At 35.5% G+C, this 21,048-nt stretch overlaps 1 protein-coding gene across 3 annotated transcripts in view; it reads left to right on the forward strand.

The window, feature by feature from the left end:
* PRKCQ (protein kinase C theta) overlaps positions 1-21,048 on the forward strand; it is a 191,268-nt gene that overhangs the window by 103,961 nt on the left and 66,259 nt on the right. For all 3 annotated transcript variants that reach the window (XM_074194181.1, XM_074194179.1, XM_074194180.1), the window contains 2 exons: positions 4,842-5,002; positions 10,696-10,869. In XM_074194181.1, the coding sequence (XP_074050282.1) occupies positions 4,842-5,002; positions 10,696-10,869 (335 nt within the window). The remainder of the gene's footprint in view (positions 1-4,841; positions 5,003-10,695; positions 10,870-21,048) is intronic.

Raw genomic sequence — 21,048 nt, forward strand, 5'->3', positions numbered from 1 at the left:
GACAATCATAATGCCTGCCTACTTCATAGGTGTATCCTGGAGATCGTTTCCAAAAAGATGCAATGTAAATTGTCATACAAATGTATAACCTCAGGGGAATTGCTTACCTTCCTTGACCTCAATTTCCTTATTTATCAAATGATGGGTTTGAACTAGATGATATCTAAACTCTAAAGCAGGCTTAGCTATTCTCCAAGTGACTCCTGTTTTAATTAGAAAGGAACAGTCAGAAAAAAATGGGAAGACTGGGAGAAAGTACCAATACCTTCTAAAAACCAATTAGAAGAAGGAGGTTGGAAGTATCCGGTGATTCAACCAGATACCATCTCATATACATAATTCTGGGTTACCTTCCTCAGAGTATTCCCTGAACTTTTGGCAAGATGCAACTAATTGTCCATTCAAAGAAATAGTTGGGAAAAATTTTTAAAAGGTGGTGACATTCCTTTTAATATAATTATCACAAAATAATTATGTGACATAATTATATAATGACATACTTATTATAATATGATTCTGTCTCACAAGTTTCCAGTTTTCTACTAATTTCCCCCAGCAGATCCCCTTGACAAATAATCACAAGCTATGAACAAGAACAATAGAACACAGGATCTCCTTGATAGCCAGTAGGATATAGGGCAAGGAGAATTTTTTAGTGACTTGTTAGAATATACAATGTTTGTTTTTTTTGCCACAGTCAAGTAAAAGCTCTCTGAGCTCAAAGTGTACATTCTTCTCCCTCTAGTAAGAAAAGGGTCTACAGAAATATCCCTTTTCTCTCAAGAATTTGGAGAATAGAAAAAGTTACTTGAAAAACAGGTTTCAAGGTGAAAATGAAGTTTTATAAAGGGATCAGAAGGAAGAAAGAGGAATGCTGACCTGTGTCAAGATGTTGGAGAGCACCATGTAATGTAGAGGAAAATACAACATTTAGAGTTTAGAAATAGGTAGGAAGACTTTCTCATAGAGGATAAATCTAGACCCTCTGAGAAAAAAAGCAGTAGTTTATTCAAATAAATTAGGACACAATAAATAAATACATTAAGTGTTCAACCAATGTTTGTTGAATTAAACTGATTGTCATGTGCTCTAGGAAGAGAGAGTACCCTAGAATAATGGTAAAGTAGTAATGTTGGTGGTTCTTTGCTGAAGGTAAGATAGCACCTCTTCTCTGCCTTACCAAAAGACCTGCTGTCTTCCTAACACATGGACCTGGGTCATGCCTAACACCTTCCCAAGAATCCATAGACCTGATGACCCTAATCTACTTCTAGTGATTCATAAAACAGCTGATACTGCCAGAAGGAAACTAGAATATATTGTATTGGGGTGGGGGGGGTGTTTTTGTTTTTTAGGTTTTCTGCAAGGCAATGGAGGTTAAGTGACTTGCCCAAAACCACACAGCTAGGTAATTATCAAGTGCCTGAGGCCAAATTTGATCTCAGGTCCTCCTGACTCCAGGGCCAGTACACCTAGCTACCCCTAGAATATATTGTAGAAAATATTGCAAGAGGGCAGCTAGGAGGCACAGTAGATAGAGTACTGGCCAAGTCAGAAGGACATTGAGTTCAAATCCAGCCTCAGACACTTAATAATTATTTAGCTGTGTGAGTAAGTCACTTAACCCCACTGCCTTAAAAAAAAAAAATCTTGCAAGAGAAAATGAAGTCCAAGGCAACAATCCAAAGTCTTTAGGGACAGACTAGATATCTTCAGCTCTGCAACCAATAGAAGGCAGGGGCATCAGAAGAGAAAGGCAGATTGGATAAATGAAAAGCTAGCCAGCAAGATGGCAACTGAAAATTAAGAACAGGATTTTTGGAACATAGCTTAAAATATTAGATGGGGGGGGGCGGCTAGGTGGCGCAGTGGATAAAGCACTGGCCCTGGAGTCAGGAGTACCTGGGTTCAAATCCGGTCTCAGACACTTAATAATTACTTAGCTGTGTGACCTTGGGCAAGCCACTTAACCCCATTTGCCTTGCAAAAAGCTAAAAAAAAAATTAGATGAGGACCAGGAATGGACTATGACTAACAAGGCCTGATAAAAATGTATTTGCCTAATTTCTGGCAAATCTGTCCAAAAAGATTTTGAAGCTATTTATCACATATATCCCTGACAACAAAAGACTAGAAGTAAAAATGTCCCTTAATTCACCAGAGAATCCAAGACAATAAAATGCGTATCTTCATATGTCTATATACAAATGCACAATAATAATTATTAGCAAAGTGAATGAACTCTATAAGTTATGTAAGAAAACAAATAGACTCCATAAATATCATTGAGGCTTAATGGAATAAGATTCATAATAGAAATATGTAGCTCAGAAATGTATTCCTTTATTCAAATGAAACAGAATAGGAAAAAATTGGGTGTGGGGAAAAAGTACAGGATATGTTAAGAGATACTCTTGTGAAGAAATCTATAGAGCAGGGAAAAATTATAAAGAATGTTTGAGTGAATTCAATTCAATAAACTTTTTTTCATATACCTACAATGTGAAAAGCACTCTCCTAGGCACTTGAGACAGAAAGATAGAAATGAGTCTCTTTCCTCAAAAAGATTATATTGCCCAGATATGCTATTGGAAGGAGAAACAGAAATGATATTTCCACAAAAGTAAATTATAAAAGGAGCAGCTTGGTGGCACAGTGGTAAGAGAGCTGGTCCTGGAGTCAGGAGAACCTGAGTTCTAATCCAACCTCAGATCCTTGATACTTGTTAGTTGTGTGACCTTGGGCAAGTTACTTAGACAGACAGACACACACACACACACACACACACACGAGAACAAAATAAATGGGGCAGCTAGGTGGCACAGTGGATAGAGCACCAGTCCTGAAGTCAGGAGGACCTGAGTTCAAATCTGGTCTCAGACACATAATAATTACCTAGCTATGTGACCTTGGCCAAGTCACTTAACTCCACTGCCTTGTAAAATCTGAGAGAGAGAGAGAGAGAGAGAGAGAGAGAGAGAGAGAAAGAAGAAGAAGAAGAAGAAGAAGAAGAAGAAGAAGAAGAAGTAGTAAATTATAGGGCGCTTGAACAGGAGGAAATAGGAATTTGGAGGAAGGTAAAAATATGATAAAATAAGGATGAAGAACTTCAGGTATCTACTAGAATTCTCCTTTCAATTGAGATAATATATGAAATATATATGTGAATACTGTGCACTTAGCACAGTAGCCTGTCACGTAGTAGGCACTAGTCCCCTCCCTTTTGCAAAAGCATAGCAGCAAAAAAGTTCTTGATGTGCCTTAGAAATTGCATCCTTCCAAGTTCAGGGATTGTAAAAATAAATTGGGTTTTTTTGGACTTGAAACTGACTGATAGGAAAGAACTGAAACAAGGAAGTAAATATTCCTTATCAGAATTCCTATTCTAACATGCCCCTTAACACAGGGGTCTAGGACAAGTTGAGAGGAGTAGGATTGTCAATGGCCCAATTATGCTTTAATACTTCAACAAACCCATCATGTCATGTGTATATTCCCTCTGTGGATGAAGATCTTACTTTTCAATACTTTCTAATTCTTGGATGTTCTCTCTGTTGTGCATGTATACATACAAATACACATCCACACACACAATTCATCATCTCATGATCAACCATTGTGCCTCTCCTTTCTTAGCTAGGTAAGCCCTGAGACAATTAAAGTGACTTTTTCAGACATTCAAATCTTTTCCAATATGGTAGAACCATTCATATTTTATACTTTACTGGTAGCACATGGTCTTCTATGACCTAAGAGTCATTATACACCATGATGATGACACATAGGAGAGCAATTTCATGAAGAAATAGTCTGCCACATTCAAAATTCTACTTAGCAAGATTACTTTTCAATTAGTAATTTGAAAGTAGTTCAGTTTTCACTTAAGAAGTGAATCAAAGGAAAATAATGGATAGATGATTCTGGATTTGGAGATCTTTTAAAATAAAGAATAAAATTTGTGCTTTGCCTTAAAAGAAGGAGGAATGTCTGACCTAAATCATTAAGGATATTAAGTGTTGTAACAAGGAAAAAAAGGAAAAAGTTGTTCTTCATTTCCTCTGATAGTTCAGGTAGGTTGAATAGACATACTTTGGGTCATACTCTAGGCTATTAATAACCAATAAATACTTATTCAACTGTACTACCCCCTCTGATTAGGAGAAAATGGGCTCAAAATCTAGCAAGCTGACCATTAACAAAGTCTATGCCATGAGATCTTAGATTCAGGGAAAATTACTTTAGATGGTGTTTTCAGATTTTCAAAACACTTTTTACAAATATTATCCTATTTGATCCTCCAACTACCTTAGGAGGTAAGTCCTATTATTAACCCCCTTTGAGATGAGAAAATTGAGATTGAAAAATGTTACATGACTTGGTACATATCTCATGGGGCTGTTGTGAGAATCAAATGAGATAAGGTACAAACAGTGTTTAAATATTGGCTGCAATTCTTTTCAAGCATCCTTCCCAAACTCATCAGTACCATTGGGATGATAGATCTGATAAGCCATCAACTACAGGGACATAAAGGACAGTCAAATTTGAATCTTTTTTTTTCAGATTTGATCAGATCCTAGTTTGTTCATAGTCTGATTTTGTTCTACATTTTTGATCAGTGGGTGATTGAGGATTTTATCCATAACCATCAGCTTGAGCTATATCCCCTAAAGAGGAAAACAAAGAAACTCAGACTGCACTTAAAAGTCCCTATCCTATAATTAAATAGCACACACTCCTCAAATAGAATATTTGGACTACAAAATACATGAAGTTTGTATGATTGGAAAGTCATCAAATTTCCCAAAGTTCATTTTCAGTAACTGGCTTGCTCATTTCAGAGCCTCAGGGAATCTCCTGGGAGCTTCCAGTGGAAGGGATGGTGAGCACCGAACCTCTTTCAGGACCAGTACTGAAGACAGAACAGTCATCCCTCAAGATGAAATTCAGTGTTGATGATTTCATTTTGCACAAAATGTTGGGAAAAGGAAGTTTTGGCAAGGTATGTTACAGGATAAGGAAGTTCATCTGGATCCTTCCCAGAAATTAAAATGAACAAAGATTCTTGTCAGTGGGGCTAATTATTTTGGGGCTGGAACCATATGAGGAGTTCATTTAAGTAGCATTTCAATAAGAAATGGTTTGGTTTGATATAAAATTTAGAGGCCTTCCTCTGGACACTATCCAACTTATCAATATCCCTCTAAAGCCATAATCTCTAAGGACATTTGTTTAAAAAAGTTATTTCAATTTGACCAACTTTTCTTAAACACCTAACTGTATTCAAAATAGGGACAGCTATGTGGCATGGTAAATACAGCACTGAGCCTGGTATTAGAAAGACTCATCATTCTGAGTTCAAATCTTACCCCAGACATTTAGTAGCTACATGAGTTGCCCCAGTTTCCTCATCTGTCAATTAAATTGGAAAATAAAATGGCAAGCTCTAGTATCTCTGCCACAAAATCCCCAAATGGATGTTCTGAACTAAATGCTAAAATACTATGCTAAAAATGGAGATAAAGATTAAAAATAATATTGATACTGTCTTCAAAAAGATGCCTATCTAAGAGGGAAGATAAGGGGTTTTCCAAAACAAATACGATACCAAAAAAAAGTGATAGAGGCAAAGTACTCTAGAAAAACTGAAGAGGGGGAGAGATGGGAGAATCAGAGAAAGACTTGGTCTTGAAATAATGAAATAATGCCCAAGGGCTCAAAGGGTAGGCTTGACAGCTATGAGGCAAGAAATAAAATAGGAGAAAAGAGAAAAGGTGTAAAGAGCACAAGGCACATTTGGGAAAGAGAAGTGCCAATCAGTTAAGACAAGAGAAGGATCATTGCAAAGTTAGGAAGGAGCATTTACCCAAAATACTAAAGGTAAGAGAGGAATATAGAATTACAGTAAGGGGATAGGGTGATTGGGTATACCTACCTTTTTATTTGCTACCTAAGTGCTTTTCCATCCCATATCCCAATTATGATGAAGTATAAAGATCAGACATTGGAGTGTTCATTCAAAGGTAAAATTATTTAAGAGCTGCAGCTAAGATTTTCAGGATGTTGCTCCTCCTCAAGGACTCTCAGTTTGCCAATGAGGTTCAGTTGAAAGAAGTGGAGGTGTTTACCTTTGAGAAGATGGGGATGGGACTAGACACAAGAGCTGTCATCATTTAAAGGACTTTTCCTTTGAAAAAGGACTCATTCTCTTTGGCCTCACAGAAGCTATAGTTGCAAAGTGAAGATCTAGATTTCTTAGAAGAAAACGTTCCAAATCACTACACTTATCTCCAAATGAAATGGACTTCACTGAGAAGTCAGAGATTCCTCCTCATTGGAGAACCTCAAACAAAGACAGGATCATCTTTTTGTCAGGAAAGGTGTAGAAGGATTCTTGTTCAGGTACAGATTGAAGGAGATGGCTGCCAATGTCCCCTCCAATTCTTTTAAGATTCTGTGAATCAAAAAGGAGACCAGCAATCTTCTATATATAATCCTGACCAATTACAATTATCTTCTTTTCAAACTGCAACTGGTCATCCTTAATTCTTTTAGATGTTCCTTGCAATAATATCACCTACTACAAATTCCTTTGGCATTAATCTAAGCACAACAAACAATTTTATAACCACTCTTCATTATCATTTTTTCCTTCATTATCATTTGTCATCAATTAATGTACAATTATAATGTGTTACTGAAATTCCTAAGCACATTAAGTAAATTAAAATTACCTTGTCAGCTGCTTAGTTTATGACTGGCTTGGGGGTGTTTATTAAAAGAAATTATTATAGCAAGAGTACTTTTAATTGTTAATGAAATGTTTTTTTTCCTTTTTGTTCCCTAACCCAATGACTTTGCATATTTGAAGAAGAAAGTCATTCAATTAAATCTACAAATTCTCTGCTATGTACAAAGATTAGCAGCTCAGTACCTCATTTAATCATTTAAACCACCAAGTAATTGCTAAGTACCTACTATGTGCAAGATAGTTTATCTAAAGAGCTAAAATTTTGAACTCTCAGTTCAAACTAAAAACCAGAAGGAAAATGAAAATTTATATCAAAGACTGGACTTATACCTTTCTCACAATAATGAAGATTCTATTAAATTGACTTTGCTTTTCTCCTCTCATTTTTTCTTCCTTAAACTCCCTCTTCTTCTATCTTGTCCTCTCTCATCTTCCATTGAAATTTGCTTCTCTTCTCTTCACTTTTACTAAGTAAGGAAGCATTAATCAATAAGAACCAGCAATCTTTATCAAGAAGAGATTGTGCTAGACTAACTTCATTTCCTTTGTCTAAAAAAAAAAAAGTTAGTAGACTGGTACCTCAAGGGATAAATGCCAGAGGTGATCCACACAATAATAATAGATAAATTTTATATGATGCCATTATGTGCCTATACTACAAAATATCATTTATTCTTCACAACAACCTTGACAGATAGGACTAGTATTCCCCCATTTTACAGATGAAAAAACTGAGGCAAACAGAGGTTAAGTAACTTGACCAGGTTCTCTATCTACTGCACCACCTAGCTGTCCTCTATACTTCATCAATGCTTTTCACAATCTCTCATGCAGACAAAATAAGTCTCTCTGACAGGCAAAATATGCAGAGGAGGACTAGATACGTCAATAGGTAAATTCAGAGCTGACTAAATAGTCTGATCCAAAGAATAGTTATTAATTACTTAATGTCTTCCTAGGAAAGAAGAGTCTAGTAGAGTGCTCCAGGGAGCTGTACCTAACCAGAAGCTGTTCGATGCTTCTATCCTTGAGTGGGCATGTTGTTCTCCACTATTATACTTATAGGAAGATACAAGATATATACTCAAATTTACTAATATAATGAAATGGGGCAGTTTAGCTAAACTAGGAGAAGACCAAGTAAGAATTTTTAAAGGTTTGTACAATTAAGAACAATGGACTAATCAAATTGAATAGGAACAAATGTAAAATTTCAGATTTGAAATTAAATAATCAGTACAGGAAGGAGAAAAGAAAACTGAAAGATATCTGGGTATTTCAGTGTACCACAAGATAAGAATATATAAGTGAAAGACAATAAGAATAAAGCCCCACTTCAATCAGTAAATATTTATTATTGTTGTCCAATTGATTCTACTCTTCATGATCCCATCTGAGATTTTCTTGGCAAAGATACTGAAGTGGTTTGACATTTCTTCCTCCAGTTCATTTTACAGATAAGGAACCAATGTAAACAGTGTTGTGACTTGCCCAGGGTCACTTGCCAGTTTAAGCTCTTAAGATTCCAAAAAGAGATGAAAGATACTTCCAAACCTCAAGGAGTTTACAGTCTAATGGGGAGACTATAGATAAACAAATATATACAAAGTGACCTATACATAGAAAAATAGAAAATTAATAGAAGGAAGGCACAGGGTTTAGGAAAGGCTTCCTAAAGAAGGTGAGACTTTAGTTGGGACTTAAAGAAAGCTAGAGAGGTCAATAGTTGGTTTTGAAGAGAAGATTGCTCCAGGGCTGGAGAACAGAATGTGTACTGGGGAGTAAGATGTAAGAAGATTGGAAAGGTAGGAGGGAATTAGTTTGTGGAGGGCTTTAGGGAGCCACTGGAGTTTCTTGAGTAGGCAGGGAAGAGATGAAGTAATTGAAGCTGTACTTTAGTGACTGAATTTAGTAAATGGTTTGAAGTAGAAAGAAACTTTAGACAGGGAGACCCACCAACAGGCTATTGCAATAATCAGGGCATGAGGTAATGAGGACCTGAACTAGAATAGTGGTAGTGTCAGAGGAGAGAAGGAGGCATAATAGAGAGATATTGAAAAGGTGAGATCAATAGGCCTTGACAACAATTGGATTTCCCTGGGAAGAAGGAGGAGGGTGAAAATAAATTCTAGTCTTGAGTTTTAAGAGAGGAAGATTACTATCCTTCATGAAGCAAGTGATGGCCCTGCTCCAGACCACATATGAAATTTGATAATCTCTTCTTGGTGTCATATTTTCAGAAGAGACATTGATAAATCAAGAGGGAAAAAATCAGGATGGTGAACATGAGTTGAAGAAATCAGAGATGTTTAGCCTAGAGAGCAGAAGATTTAGAGAATCTATGATAATATTGATATATATGTAATGCTATAATGTAGAAAAAAAAGTTAAATTTTTTTTGGTCCTAGAGGACAGAGCAAGGGGTGATGGTTAGAAGTCACAATGTGAAGAGTTAGACTAGGTGTGAGAAAAAACTTACTGGATTCTCCCACCATAAGAAGTCTAAGTTAAGAGAGATAAAGCAAAAAAGCTAAAAAGACAAAACAAACAAAAAAAACCCCACAAAAACAAAAAGCCAACAGCAGCAACCTAATGGTCAAGTTGTAGAGGTAATTCCTATCCATATAAGTTGGATGAGAAGGCCTTTGAGTTTTCTTCCAATTGAGATTCTATAATTTCTCCTTTTGTTCATGTCTTCCTTTCATGTGATTCATGATACCCCAGAGAAATATCTGTCTTTTTCTCCTCTCTCCTCAGGTTCAAAATGATGGGGGGCGGGGGAGAAGTAGTTGAATTCACCGTAATTGAAACTATAATTATGTAAAATATGATAAATGGTTCCAGCTCAATGGAAATGTACAATGTGAATTCTAATAATGTGACCATTCCAAAGGTTCTGTTGTTTCAATTAATCAGAATCTAGTTGTGATCCTCATTAATTATTCTCAGGATCCCTGGGGATAGACCTTTTCCCAGTCCCAAAATACATTTTCATGAAATTCAGCAGAAATGTAGGAGGGTATGAATGAGAAATCCATATATAGTATATTTACCATATCAATGGCCATCCAACTTCTCAATACCCTTGATCCACAGGGATAGTCAATGACTTACAACTAACTAACACGAAGTTAAACACACTGCCAATATTTGGGGACCAATTAACCACTCGGTTATCCCAATTAGCCAAGCCTGGGCCTTCTCCCTCATCTGTCATATCCAAGAAAGTCTTCCTACCTGAATTGATACTAGTTTAATCTGGGAGGCAGGAGAAAGGGACAGAGGATAATAGAGAAATGGAAATACAGCTCTATTCTAATTAGTGGGAATTATTCATCTTCTGAAGTGGCCCTGCTATTCCAATTTGCACTACATATTTCCACTGGACTGGAAATATCATCATGTTTAACATAATTATACTCCAAATAGTACAAATGTGAATACACATGGACACTTCAGGATATTCTTTATTCACACTCACTTGAGATCTAACTTTCTGCATTCACCATCTCAGAAAAAAAGTATATATATATATATATATATATATATATATATATATATATATACACACACACACACACACACACACACACACACACACACACACACTAAGGGCAAAAAATTAAATGCTACATTATTACCTAACCTTCCTCCTTTAGCCCAGTAGACCTGGAAAAACTAGTAGCTGCTATATTTTTTAGACCCAGAGAATATTCCATACCACATTTATAATATTGTCCTAAATCCTAAATTAAATTTTAGAGCATATTTTTATTAAAGGAAACTTCAAAAAAAAGTATATAGTAAATAAATCCCTAGGTCAATGAAAGCAGATTTCTACTCTGGCTCAAGATAAAAGTCTAGAGTTCTTAGAAGAGTTTTGTGTACTCTATTTCCTTTTTTTTTTTAATGATGTCTAAACCAATCATTTATTTCTCTCCAAGGTATTCCTGGCGGAATTCAAGAAAACCAACCAATTCTTTGCAGTAAAAGCTTTGAAGAAAGATGTTGTTTTGATGGATGATGATGTCGAATGTACAATGGTAGAAAAACGAGTTCTTTCACTGGCTTGGGAGCATCCGTTTCTAACTCATGTATACTGCACATTCCAGACTGAGGTACAGACTGATGCCTATATTTTTGTCACTTGTCCTTAGAAGAAAAGAGTAGTTGCTACCTGTCCAGAACTGGGACACCAAATTCAGTCATACCATCTGTTCCTCACCTCTAGTTCCATTGACTCCAAGTGTCTGTTCTGAGGTGGAGCAAATTGCCTCCATTTCTTCAACTGTAAAAGAAGGATAATAGTAAAATCTACCTCCAAGGGTTATTGAGAAGATCAAATGAGATAATTTTTTTATCTGCAGTAGTAGTCACTTAATAAATTCTTGCTTCCTTCTTTAGGAAACCTTTTAAGAGCATTTAGGCAAGGTGTGCCTTTAGTGGAATTTCACATATTTGACAAGTAGTCAACAGATGCATTTGGGAGAGGGAGGGTAAGTCGAGAAGGCCTTCCTGGCACCCACTTAGGTCAAAATACTTATGCAATCCTAGATGCCAGGCACCTTGTGAGAGCTTAGTAAATAGTTAATGATGAGTTAAGGGAGCTAGAAATAGAAATCCCTGCATTTCCATCTTTTACTTGTATGGGTTCTAAGATGTTTGCTTTCAAAAAAAAATTTCCTCTCCTAAAGCATTTGGTTAACCTAGGTCAAAATGAAATAGACTGGATAGTATAGAGATTCAAACTCTTTTAGAGGATGAATATAAAAATATCTGAGAGGGTTATATTTGCTCAGAGAGTGCAAATGGATATATCTTCACCAAAAAAATTTCTTGTAACTAGGAGTTATTAATCTTTTTTTTGTATCCTGGAATCCTTTTTTGGCAATTTGGTGAAGTCAGTATACCCCTTAGAGTAATACAATTATCTCTTCCACATCTTGATTTTCTCTATTACAGTTTCAGTATATTGTGAATATAGAAAGGATAACTGTATTACTAAATACATAAAATAGAGTGCATAGGATTGAAAGAAAAACTATATTAAAATAAAGATGCCATTTTCCTCCTTTTTAGAATTTTAGAATTTCTAAATTGGAAGGGACTTAGAATTCACTTCATTAACCTCCTCATTTTATGAAGAGGCTATGTAACTTACCCAAAGCCACACAACCATGAAATGACTGAGCCAGACTGAAAGCCCAGGTCTTCTGACTTCTGATCACAGCCCTGAGAGGCAGTACAATATAATGAATGGAGTGCTGCTGTAGAATCAGGAAGACATGGACTTTCAATCCTGATTCCCTATTAGTGGCTAAGTATTATGGTAGAGTCAGTACTGAAGTTGAAGTGATGAAGACCTAAATTTGCTCTCAGATGTTAACTTGTTTTGTGCCTCTGGACAAGTTACTTAGCCTCCCTAAGTTTCAGTTTCTTCATTGCAAAATGTGAATGTGAAAGCCACCTACCTCACAGGATTGATGTGAGAATGAAATGTGTGTGTAAAGCACTTTTATAAACTTAAAAGTGCTATAGGGGGCGGCTAGGTGGCGTAGTGGATAAAGCACCGGCCTTGGAGTCAGGAGTACCTGGATTCAAATCTGGTCTCAGACATTTAATAATTACCTAGCTGTGTGGCTTTGGGCAAGCTACTTAACTCCATTTGCCTTGGAAAAAAAAAAAAACCTAAAACAAAGTGCTATATAAACTCCTGCTGTATTTTTGTTATTATGGCCTGGAGTCAAGAAGACATATCTTCCTGAATTCAAATCTGGACTCAGACATTTTCTAGCTGGGCCAGAGCAAGTCACCTAACCCTGTTTGCCTCTATTTTCTCATCTGTAAAATGAGATGAGAAGGAAATAACAAACCCTCTCCAGGATCTTTGCCCCCCACAAAACCCAAATGGGATCATCATGAGTTAGATGTGACTAAAAACAATTGAACAAAACTCTGTAACCATTTGTAATTCACCTAATCCCTTCTAAACCTTATTTTACTTTTCTACAAAGCATGGGGGTTAGAATCGCTGACACCTAAGGACCTTTGCAATTCTAAATCAGTGTTGTTTTATGATACAATAGACATCCTTTCATAAGAACATAGAAGAATAAATTCTAGAAGAGATCCTAGTCCATCCCCTAACTTGATTGGGAGGAAACTAGTCCTAGACATTAAATGACTTGTAGTGTCACACAAGGTGGACAGAATCAGATTCTAACTTGGGTACATTGATTCCAAATGCTGAGTAGTTCTATTTCTTACCCATGGGTTTCAATTTACTTTTTTTAAAAATACTTTTACCTGCTTTTCTGTTATGTTTTCTTGTTCCTGACTTCTGCAGTGAAAGCATGATCAATATTTGATAATGTTAATCAACACTATTGGGTAGTTTTTCCTCTCAAATTCAGAGAAAGCACATGCTTCTACTTCTCTTATTTCTTTATCTTCTTCATTAATTCTATTCCCCTAAATGCTGGGCTTTCCAAACTTCTGTGCTAGACCATCAGTTTCTTTTAACTTATACCGTCTCCCTTGGTAGGCATTCCCAAGTATTGGTTATCATCTCTATGCAAGGATCTTTCCACTTTTGACTACAACTTCAACAAGTCAGTCAATAAACATTTGTTAGGCACTGAGCTAAGAATTGATAGTAGAAAGGCATTCAAGGAGCCCACATTCAGGTCAGAGAGACAAAGCAAAAAATCAGGTACATATAAAGATATATAACAGAATAAATTGGGAGACCATATAAGACCTCTTGCAGAATATGGGATTTGAGCTGAATCATTCCGAGCATGTAGCTAGAGCAAGGCACAGAAATAGAGTAAATAATCAAGGGCATTTGAATTGCAAGGAGTCCAGTGTGACTGGATTATAGTATGAGGAGGAGAGTATAGGATAGGAAAGGGCTTGTGATGAAGAAATTTAAATGCCACATAGAGGAGTTTATACTTGACAAAAAAAGTGATAGATCTCGTTGAGCTTCAGCAAGCAGGAGGAAGCACTGTGACATGATCGGATCAACATTTTAGAAAACTACCCTGCAAAAATATTTTCAAATGTATGTTAAACATTGTTATTAATATCTGTTTTCTTTTACAACATGACTAGTATGGAAATGTTTGACATGGCTGCACATGTATAATCTTTATCAAATTGCTTGCCCTTCTCAAGGTGGAGAGGAAAGAGGAGAATTAGAATTTGGAATTCGAAATTTGTAAAAACAAATGTTAAAATTGTTTTTTACATATAATTTGGCAAAAATTTAAAAAGGAAAGGAAAAATGAGAGGGGAAAGGGAGAAGAAAGAAAAGGAAAGCTCAAATAACTTGGTAGCTAGATTGGAGTGCCAAGGAGACCAGATAGGAGTCAATTGCACTAGTGGTAGGTGATAAGGACCTTCTTCTCTGCCTTTGTAATTATTTCTTATGAGCTCCATATCAGGGAGAATCTTAAGTATAGATTAGCTGTGTACATTGCCATTTTCTTAACGATGTTAGTTTGTTAGTTCAAACCAAATTTTAATGCTTTAATCTTGTTTTAATACGTTTTCTTAGAATTTTGCCTTTGTTAAACACTATTTTACAATTCTAGAGCATTTCTAGTTCTTGGGGTATTCAATCGAAGTCAACTCTCTCTACTGCTGATTTCTATGGTAAAATTTTCTGTAAAACCATTCATAAAACTGTAGCATCTGACAGTGGGCAAACTAGCCACATTCCACACAATCAAAAGTATGCTTTCCACATAAGTATAATGGTATTGTTAATTAGATGTGTCCAATTCTCTATAAATGTAATTGAATTCCTGAAAATACATTGCAACATATTGGAATTTCTTGACAAGGATACCAGAGTAGCTTGCCATTTCCTTCCCCATAATCTGAATATCTCCCCTCTGGATTTTATAGATTAGGAAACTGTGAAGTAACTTGCCCAAGACCACACAGTTAATAAGTGTCTGAGGTCATACTTTAACTCAAACTTTCCTGACTCCAGGTCCAAAGCTCTATCCACTGTGCCACCTAATTGGCCAAATGATAATATACAAAGTAATCTGGCTTTCAAAGGCCAGGTTCCCATCCATTATTCTTGTATTAGAAGATTGTTTGTCCTTCATTCTCGAAAACCATGATGTCAGCGAGATGTTGTCTTGTGGGTGAGTTGGATTTAAGTAAGAGAATGCTGTACAAAGTCACCAGCTTCACTTTCTTCTCTGGAGTCATCTGGGTTTAGTGGCCAGATATGAATCAGGATAACAGAACAGAATCAGTAAATCCTAAAATACTTTTGACTTTAGCTTTCTAAAATCCTTGACATGTTTTCTAGCTTTGAGGCTCTTGTTTATTTACTTCAATGCCCAGAAAAATAGTATTTTATTTGAGATTTATTCTATTATTATTATTATTATTATTATTATTATTATTATTATTATAGCTATTAGAAGTAAAATCATCAAGATAATAATCATCTACTTTTTCCATTTTGGGCAGAAATTTTTCCATAAGAGTAGAGTTAAATTTTATTTTCTGGGTTAAATGAACTTGGTTAGGTCAAATTGGAAATTTTGTAAATAATTATCATCAGTTCCATAAAATCATTAGCTAATTTCTGAGTAATAGAAAGCAGTCATTCTTTCAAGCCTTGTAACCTCTATACCCCAAATAATGCTATCCTATTTGCTTAATAATTGGCTAGTTATGATGACATAGTTCTCATTACTTTATAATTTTCCATGTCCTATTTTTTCATATTCATATTAAAAAGACATTTGCTTATTCTCATGAGAAAACTGGGCTTTCTAACTTTCTATCTATTTCTTAACAGATGGACCATCTTCCATACATAACTTCTAAGATTACATTTTGTTCAATTATATTTCATTTTAAACTTAATAAACAAATCATTGAGAAGTGAAATTCAAGGCAAAAAATTTACAATTGTCCCATTATCCCTTCTCTTTCATCTATCTTTGTTCATTTTCCTCATGTTTGGTTTTTACCTCAGTACTTTATAAATCTATAATTTGTCCCTGTCCTACAGCAATATAGTATTTCTCCTATCCTTTATTAGACAGTTTTCAGGAATTCAAGGTCATTTCCATGCTGCCAGGAAGCACCAGAATAGGACCTTTAACAAAAATGATGTATTCTCACTCTCTTCTTTCGTTTACCTCCCTGTCCTCTTATAATAATATTAACTGACATTTATATATATATATATACATATTTATTATTTAGATATTATCATAAAACATGAATTACATTTATAAATAATATATATTTAATTTAAATACTAAATGTGTATATCATTTTCTGAGTCCATCTTGTACCTTATTTATTTTTAGAGTTGAATCCAGCCCCTAGTATGTCTGTAAGACATTTAAAGAATTAGTGGAGGGAGGGGTCTATATTTGCTTTAAAAAAGTGAAAAAACTTCAAGGATTTCAATCATTTCTAGGCATTTCTCTTCTGTAAATGATTTTTCTGTGTATTTTTACATGGACAAGATATACTATTATAAATTAGATATAATATTCCTATGTATAAATATATTCAATTACTCCCAGAACAAATATATGTTCTTTAAATTTGTGGACATAAACAGAAAAGAAATATGAAGATTTTATTTGTAGACCTTCATAGTCTTCCTTCTTAATATTCTTGTTGAGAAAGAGTAGAAAATGCAGTGTCTTTCTTCAGTGTCTGATTTCAGATTATCCATATAAAGGGCTTTAGAGATAGTCATCATTTTATAATTGGGGAAATTAAGACTCAGTAAAGTTAAGTGATTTACCTAGTACTCTATCTTCAGTTAAACAAAAACATTTATTAAATACTTGCTATATCTCTGGGACAGCTAGGATAGAGCATAGGGCTTGGAAGCAAAAAAGATTTTTCTGTATGAGTACAAATCTGGCCTAAGACAATGAGCAAGTCCTGCTTCCCTCAGTTTCCCCATCTGTAAAAAATAAGCTGAAAAAAGAAAAGACAAAGTACTCCTGTATCTTTGGCAAAAAATCCTAAATGGGGTTAGAAAGAGTCAAACACACCTGAACACAACTGAAAATTTGAGATTAGTCAGATAAACAGATATGAATTTGAGAAGGGAGGGCATGAAAGGAAGCATGGATAGATAATAATAATAGATAGATAGATAGTAGTAGTAGTAGCAGCAGCAGCAGCAGCAGCAGTAGTAGTAGTAGTAGTAGTAGTAGTAGTAGAAGAAGAAGAAGATAACTAGCCTCCAAGTGGATTTAGGTTCAAATTCAGCCTCTTCTATATAGCTGGGATATGAGCCTAAACAAGTTATTCAACCACTTGATGCTCCAGACAACTCCTAAGAACTATTTGTGGTAGAGAAAGTATTATCTTGCATTGATAAAAGGCAGTTCTTCACTGGGAGCTCCCTACAAAGGTGAAACCAAAGGTTCAGTCACGTACATAATTTTTTTTTAGGTTTTTGCAAGGCAACTGGGGTTAAGTGGCTTGCCCAAGGCCACACAGATAGGTAATTATTAAGTGTCTGAGGCTGGATTTGAACTCAGGGACTCCTGACTCCAGGGCTAGTGCTCGATCTACTGCACCACCTAGCCACCCCCATATACATAATTTTTACCAGGTCTGTGATTTCATTTATGTAAGGAGTTCCCAGCAAGGAGCTTCTACTAAAGCAAATCAGTGCTTTTTCTATTTGTAGTCTTTGCAAGAACTCCGGGACATTGGAAGGTTGTGGCTTGTCCAGGATCACACACCCAGTATTTTTCAGAGGTCTTATGTGAATATATAGTGTGCATGAGAAAGGCACCATGGCATAGTTGGATAAAGAAAACCTGCTGAAGGACTGGGGTCCAGCCCTACTTCTGATACATACTGGTTATGTGACTCTGGATATGACACTTAACTTTTCCCAGGTTCCATTATATAAGTGCTGATATGCCTATATGTGTGAATGTGTATATTCACAATGTGAAGAACCAAGTCCTGATATATATGAGCTTTAATTCACTTAATTTCTAACTATCCCCGAGAAATTCTCTATGGCTCTTTGTTGCTATGCAATGAAACACCTTTATTAGAAAATGAGTTTCAATATCAGGAAACATCTTGCCAAACACTCGTGTGTGTGTGTGTGTGTGTGTGTGTGTATTTGTAAAATCTAAATGTCCTTCACTCTAAAATTCTCTAAGACTAAAAGTTTCCACTTAGCAGTTCATAACTGAAAAGTCTGGAATAGTTGTCTAAACAAATATTGATTATTGCCTTCATTGTATAGAAGATATAAATTCAAAGCTATAAATTACTTTGTCTTTTCAATTTTTTAATTGGCTAGAATGCCCAGAATAGAATATCATGACTATGTTTATAAAATTGGATGTTAATAAATAAATACAGTTTATTAAATAGTATGTCAAATGCTTTTTTGTTAGACAGAAGTCGTTTAGCATTACTCAATCATTTACTTCTTTCCAGAGGCCTTAATGTAATTGTGCTGTCAGATATAAGCTAAAAATGACCTTCCTTATAGAGTGAAATTGGAACCTCAAACCCCACAAGACAGTTTGTGTTTTATTGTGTCATTAGTACAGGCTGTGAATCATGGGCAGATACTCAAAAAATGCACTCTGATGACAGTGTACTTTATTAATTATAAGGCCTGATGGGAAAGCTTTCTATAAAAGCTAGTCCATGACTTAATTGTCACCATAAATGCCTCTAGGAACTCTAACCCCAGGTTAGTCTATATAGTGCAAAAAACTGAGATATAACAATACAATTAAATTATGAAAACACAAAGAAAATATTCTGAGAAATATGAAAGGGAGCAATTTTCTAATAAGGCCAAGTAATCTTTTCAAGAAATTTACCAACCAAGTCAGACTTCTAAAAGACACATACAATCATCTTTTAGAAAGAAAATGAAGTGAACACAAAGGCATGCCTTAGTTCTATAAGAATATTTCCTGAGTGTCAGAGCTCAAAATGAGCCAGATGTGATAAGGATAGCTAACAGCAACAAAAAGGTGGTTTTCTTTTAGCAAGAGTCAGGAGAGTAAGAATGGCAAAGTGGCTAGAAAGATGGATTTGGAGTACAGAGAATAAATGGGACAATGGACAAATAGATAGTATCAGAGGACAATTGAAGACAAAGCCGCTCAATTTTTATTTTAGTTCTCTTTTCTCTGCCAAGAAAAATAATCTTTGTGCTGAAAAAGCCAGAACAAAAATGGTCTAAAGGGAATTGATACCCAAGATAAAGAGGAAGAGTGTAAGAGACTACCTATAGTTTCTCTTGATCAGTTAAAATCACCAGGTCAAGATGGACTATTTCTTAAGTAACTGAAAGAACAGATGGCTATGATGCCTGAACTTGGAAAGATCCTGGTAAATGAAATTGGTATCACCAAGGGAGAGAAATTGTAGAGAGAATTCATCAGCCAACTTAATTTTATTTTTTTAATGTAGAAAGAAGTAAGGCATAATTCTATAATGTTTCAGGAATACAAGAAAAACGAAGTGGGACTTAAGGGTTTTTTGTTTATATTTTTGTACTTTATAGAGTCAGTGGGTATAGAGAGCTAATCTAGTTAGGAAGATGAGAGATTAGGTCTATTGTCTGATAAATCCATACTGACTTGGTGACCCTAGACAAACCCCTAATGGTGTCCAACTCAAATAGACATGGATTCCTGCAAATCCCATATTTGCTTTATTGTATTTTTATTTATTTTGTTAAACATTTTATCGATTACATTTTAATCTGGTTCTGCCACCCTCTAGGAATCAAGGGGTTCAAGTTTATACTTCTCCTCTAGGCAGTTCTCTAAGCTGATCTGCCTTGGGAGAGGATCTTTCCTCCCTGAGAGTTCGCTATCCCAATGAAATTCTAGGTCCAGTTCCTCTTATTGGCTATACTGGAAAGAAGAATGTTGTACTATTATGAGGAATACTAACTCAAAAAACTGAGAGAAGCAGTGAAAGATAAAACCAGTTCACCTATCTCACCAAAAAGTTTGGCAAGTTATATAACTAATCCCAAGAGTAGTCAAGGATGAAAAATGCAATACTACAAAAAGAAGAAAAATGGAAGATTTGCAAAAAAAAAAAAAATTGACAGATTACTAGTTGGTTTCCCCTGATCAAGGATTGTGAACTAATCATCACATTTAGACCCTAAGGTCATAATCCCTAAGGTGATAACAGGAAATCAAAATGGTCCTATGGCAGAAAAACAATGTCAGGGAAAGCAGCAAGATTTAAAGAGGTGATCCATCCTGGAGGTGATACAATCAAGAGCCTTCTATATGAGATATCTAAAAGAAGCTTTCCAAAGGCATGGGAAATATTCTCAAAACTTGTCAATAAAAGCTTGCCAGCATAAAAAAGAATATCAGTAACTACTGACTTATGATATATATATATATATATATATATATATATATATGCAAAATTTTATGAAACCCATTTAGAAATGAAAAAGGGAACTCTGGGTAAAAGCATTAGTAGGGAACAACTTAGTGCAAGTCAGTCAACAAGTTAATAAGCATTTACAATGTGTTAAATACTGTACAAAGCCTTGCTTAGTATAAAGAAAAGTAAAAATATTGCCTGCCTTCATGAGCCATACAATCCAACAAAAGAAATAAAGGCAGCCAGTGCACAGGGTCTGAGGTCTGCAGTCAGGAAGATTCATCTTTCTGAGTTCAAATCTGACCTCAGACACTTACTATCTGTGTGACCCTGGGCAAGTCACTTAATGATGTCTGCCTCAGTTTCTTCATCTGTAAAATGAACTGGAGAAGGAAATGTTAAATCATTCCAATACTTTTGTCAAGAAAATCCCAAGTGGGGTCACAAAGAGTCAGACACGACTAAAACTACTGAACAATTATAATAGAGACAACATATGTAGACCAAATTGGAGGGAAGCCACTAGCAAGTATGGAGGACACTAGTGATACTTGAGAATTGACTGAAAGATGTTTAGAAGATTCATTGTGTTTATTATTCATTGAATACCCCCCCCCAGAAAGAGAAAGAAATCAGACTCTAAAGAACAAAATACCACTTTACAGGCTTTTTGATAACAAGGTATCTCCCAACCACATATCAAAATTATCCAGAATTCCTTAGAATTATAGAATAAGAAATAATCCCTTCAATAACTCTGGTAATAAACATTATAAAAAGCACAAAACAGGGAAAGAGATGCTCACCAGAGTGGCTGCCACTATGATTGAGGAGATCCAGAATGGAGATGAGGTCAAGGAGATATCCTGAGATTTGGGAAGCAA

This window comes from Macrotis lagotis, chromosome 7 (assembly GCF_037893015.1).
Source record: "Macrotis lagotis isolate mMagLag1 chromosome 7, bilby.v1.9.chrom.fasta, whole genome shotgun sequence".
NCBI classification, from domain to species: Eukaryota; Metazoa; Chordata; class Mammalia; order Peramelemorphia; family Peramelidae; genus Macrotis; species Macrotis lagotis.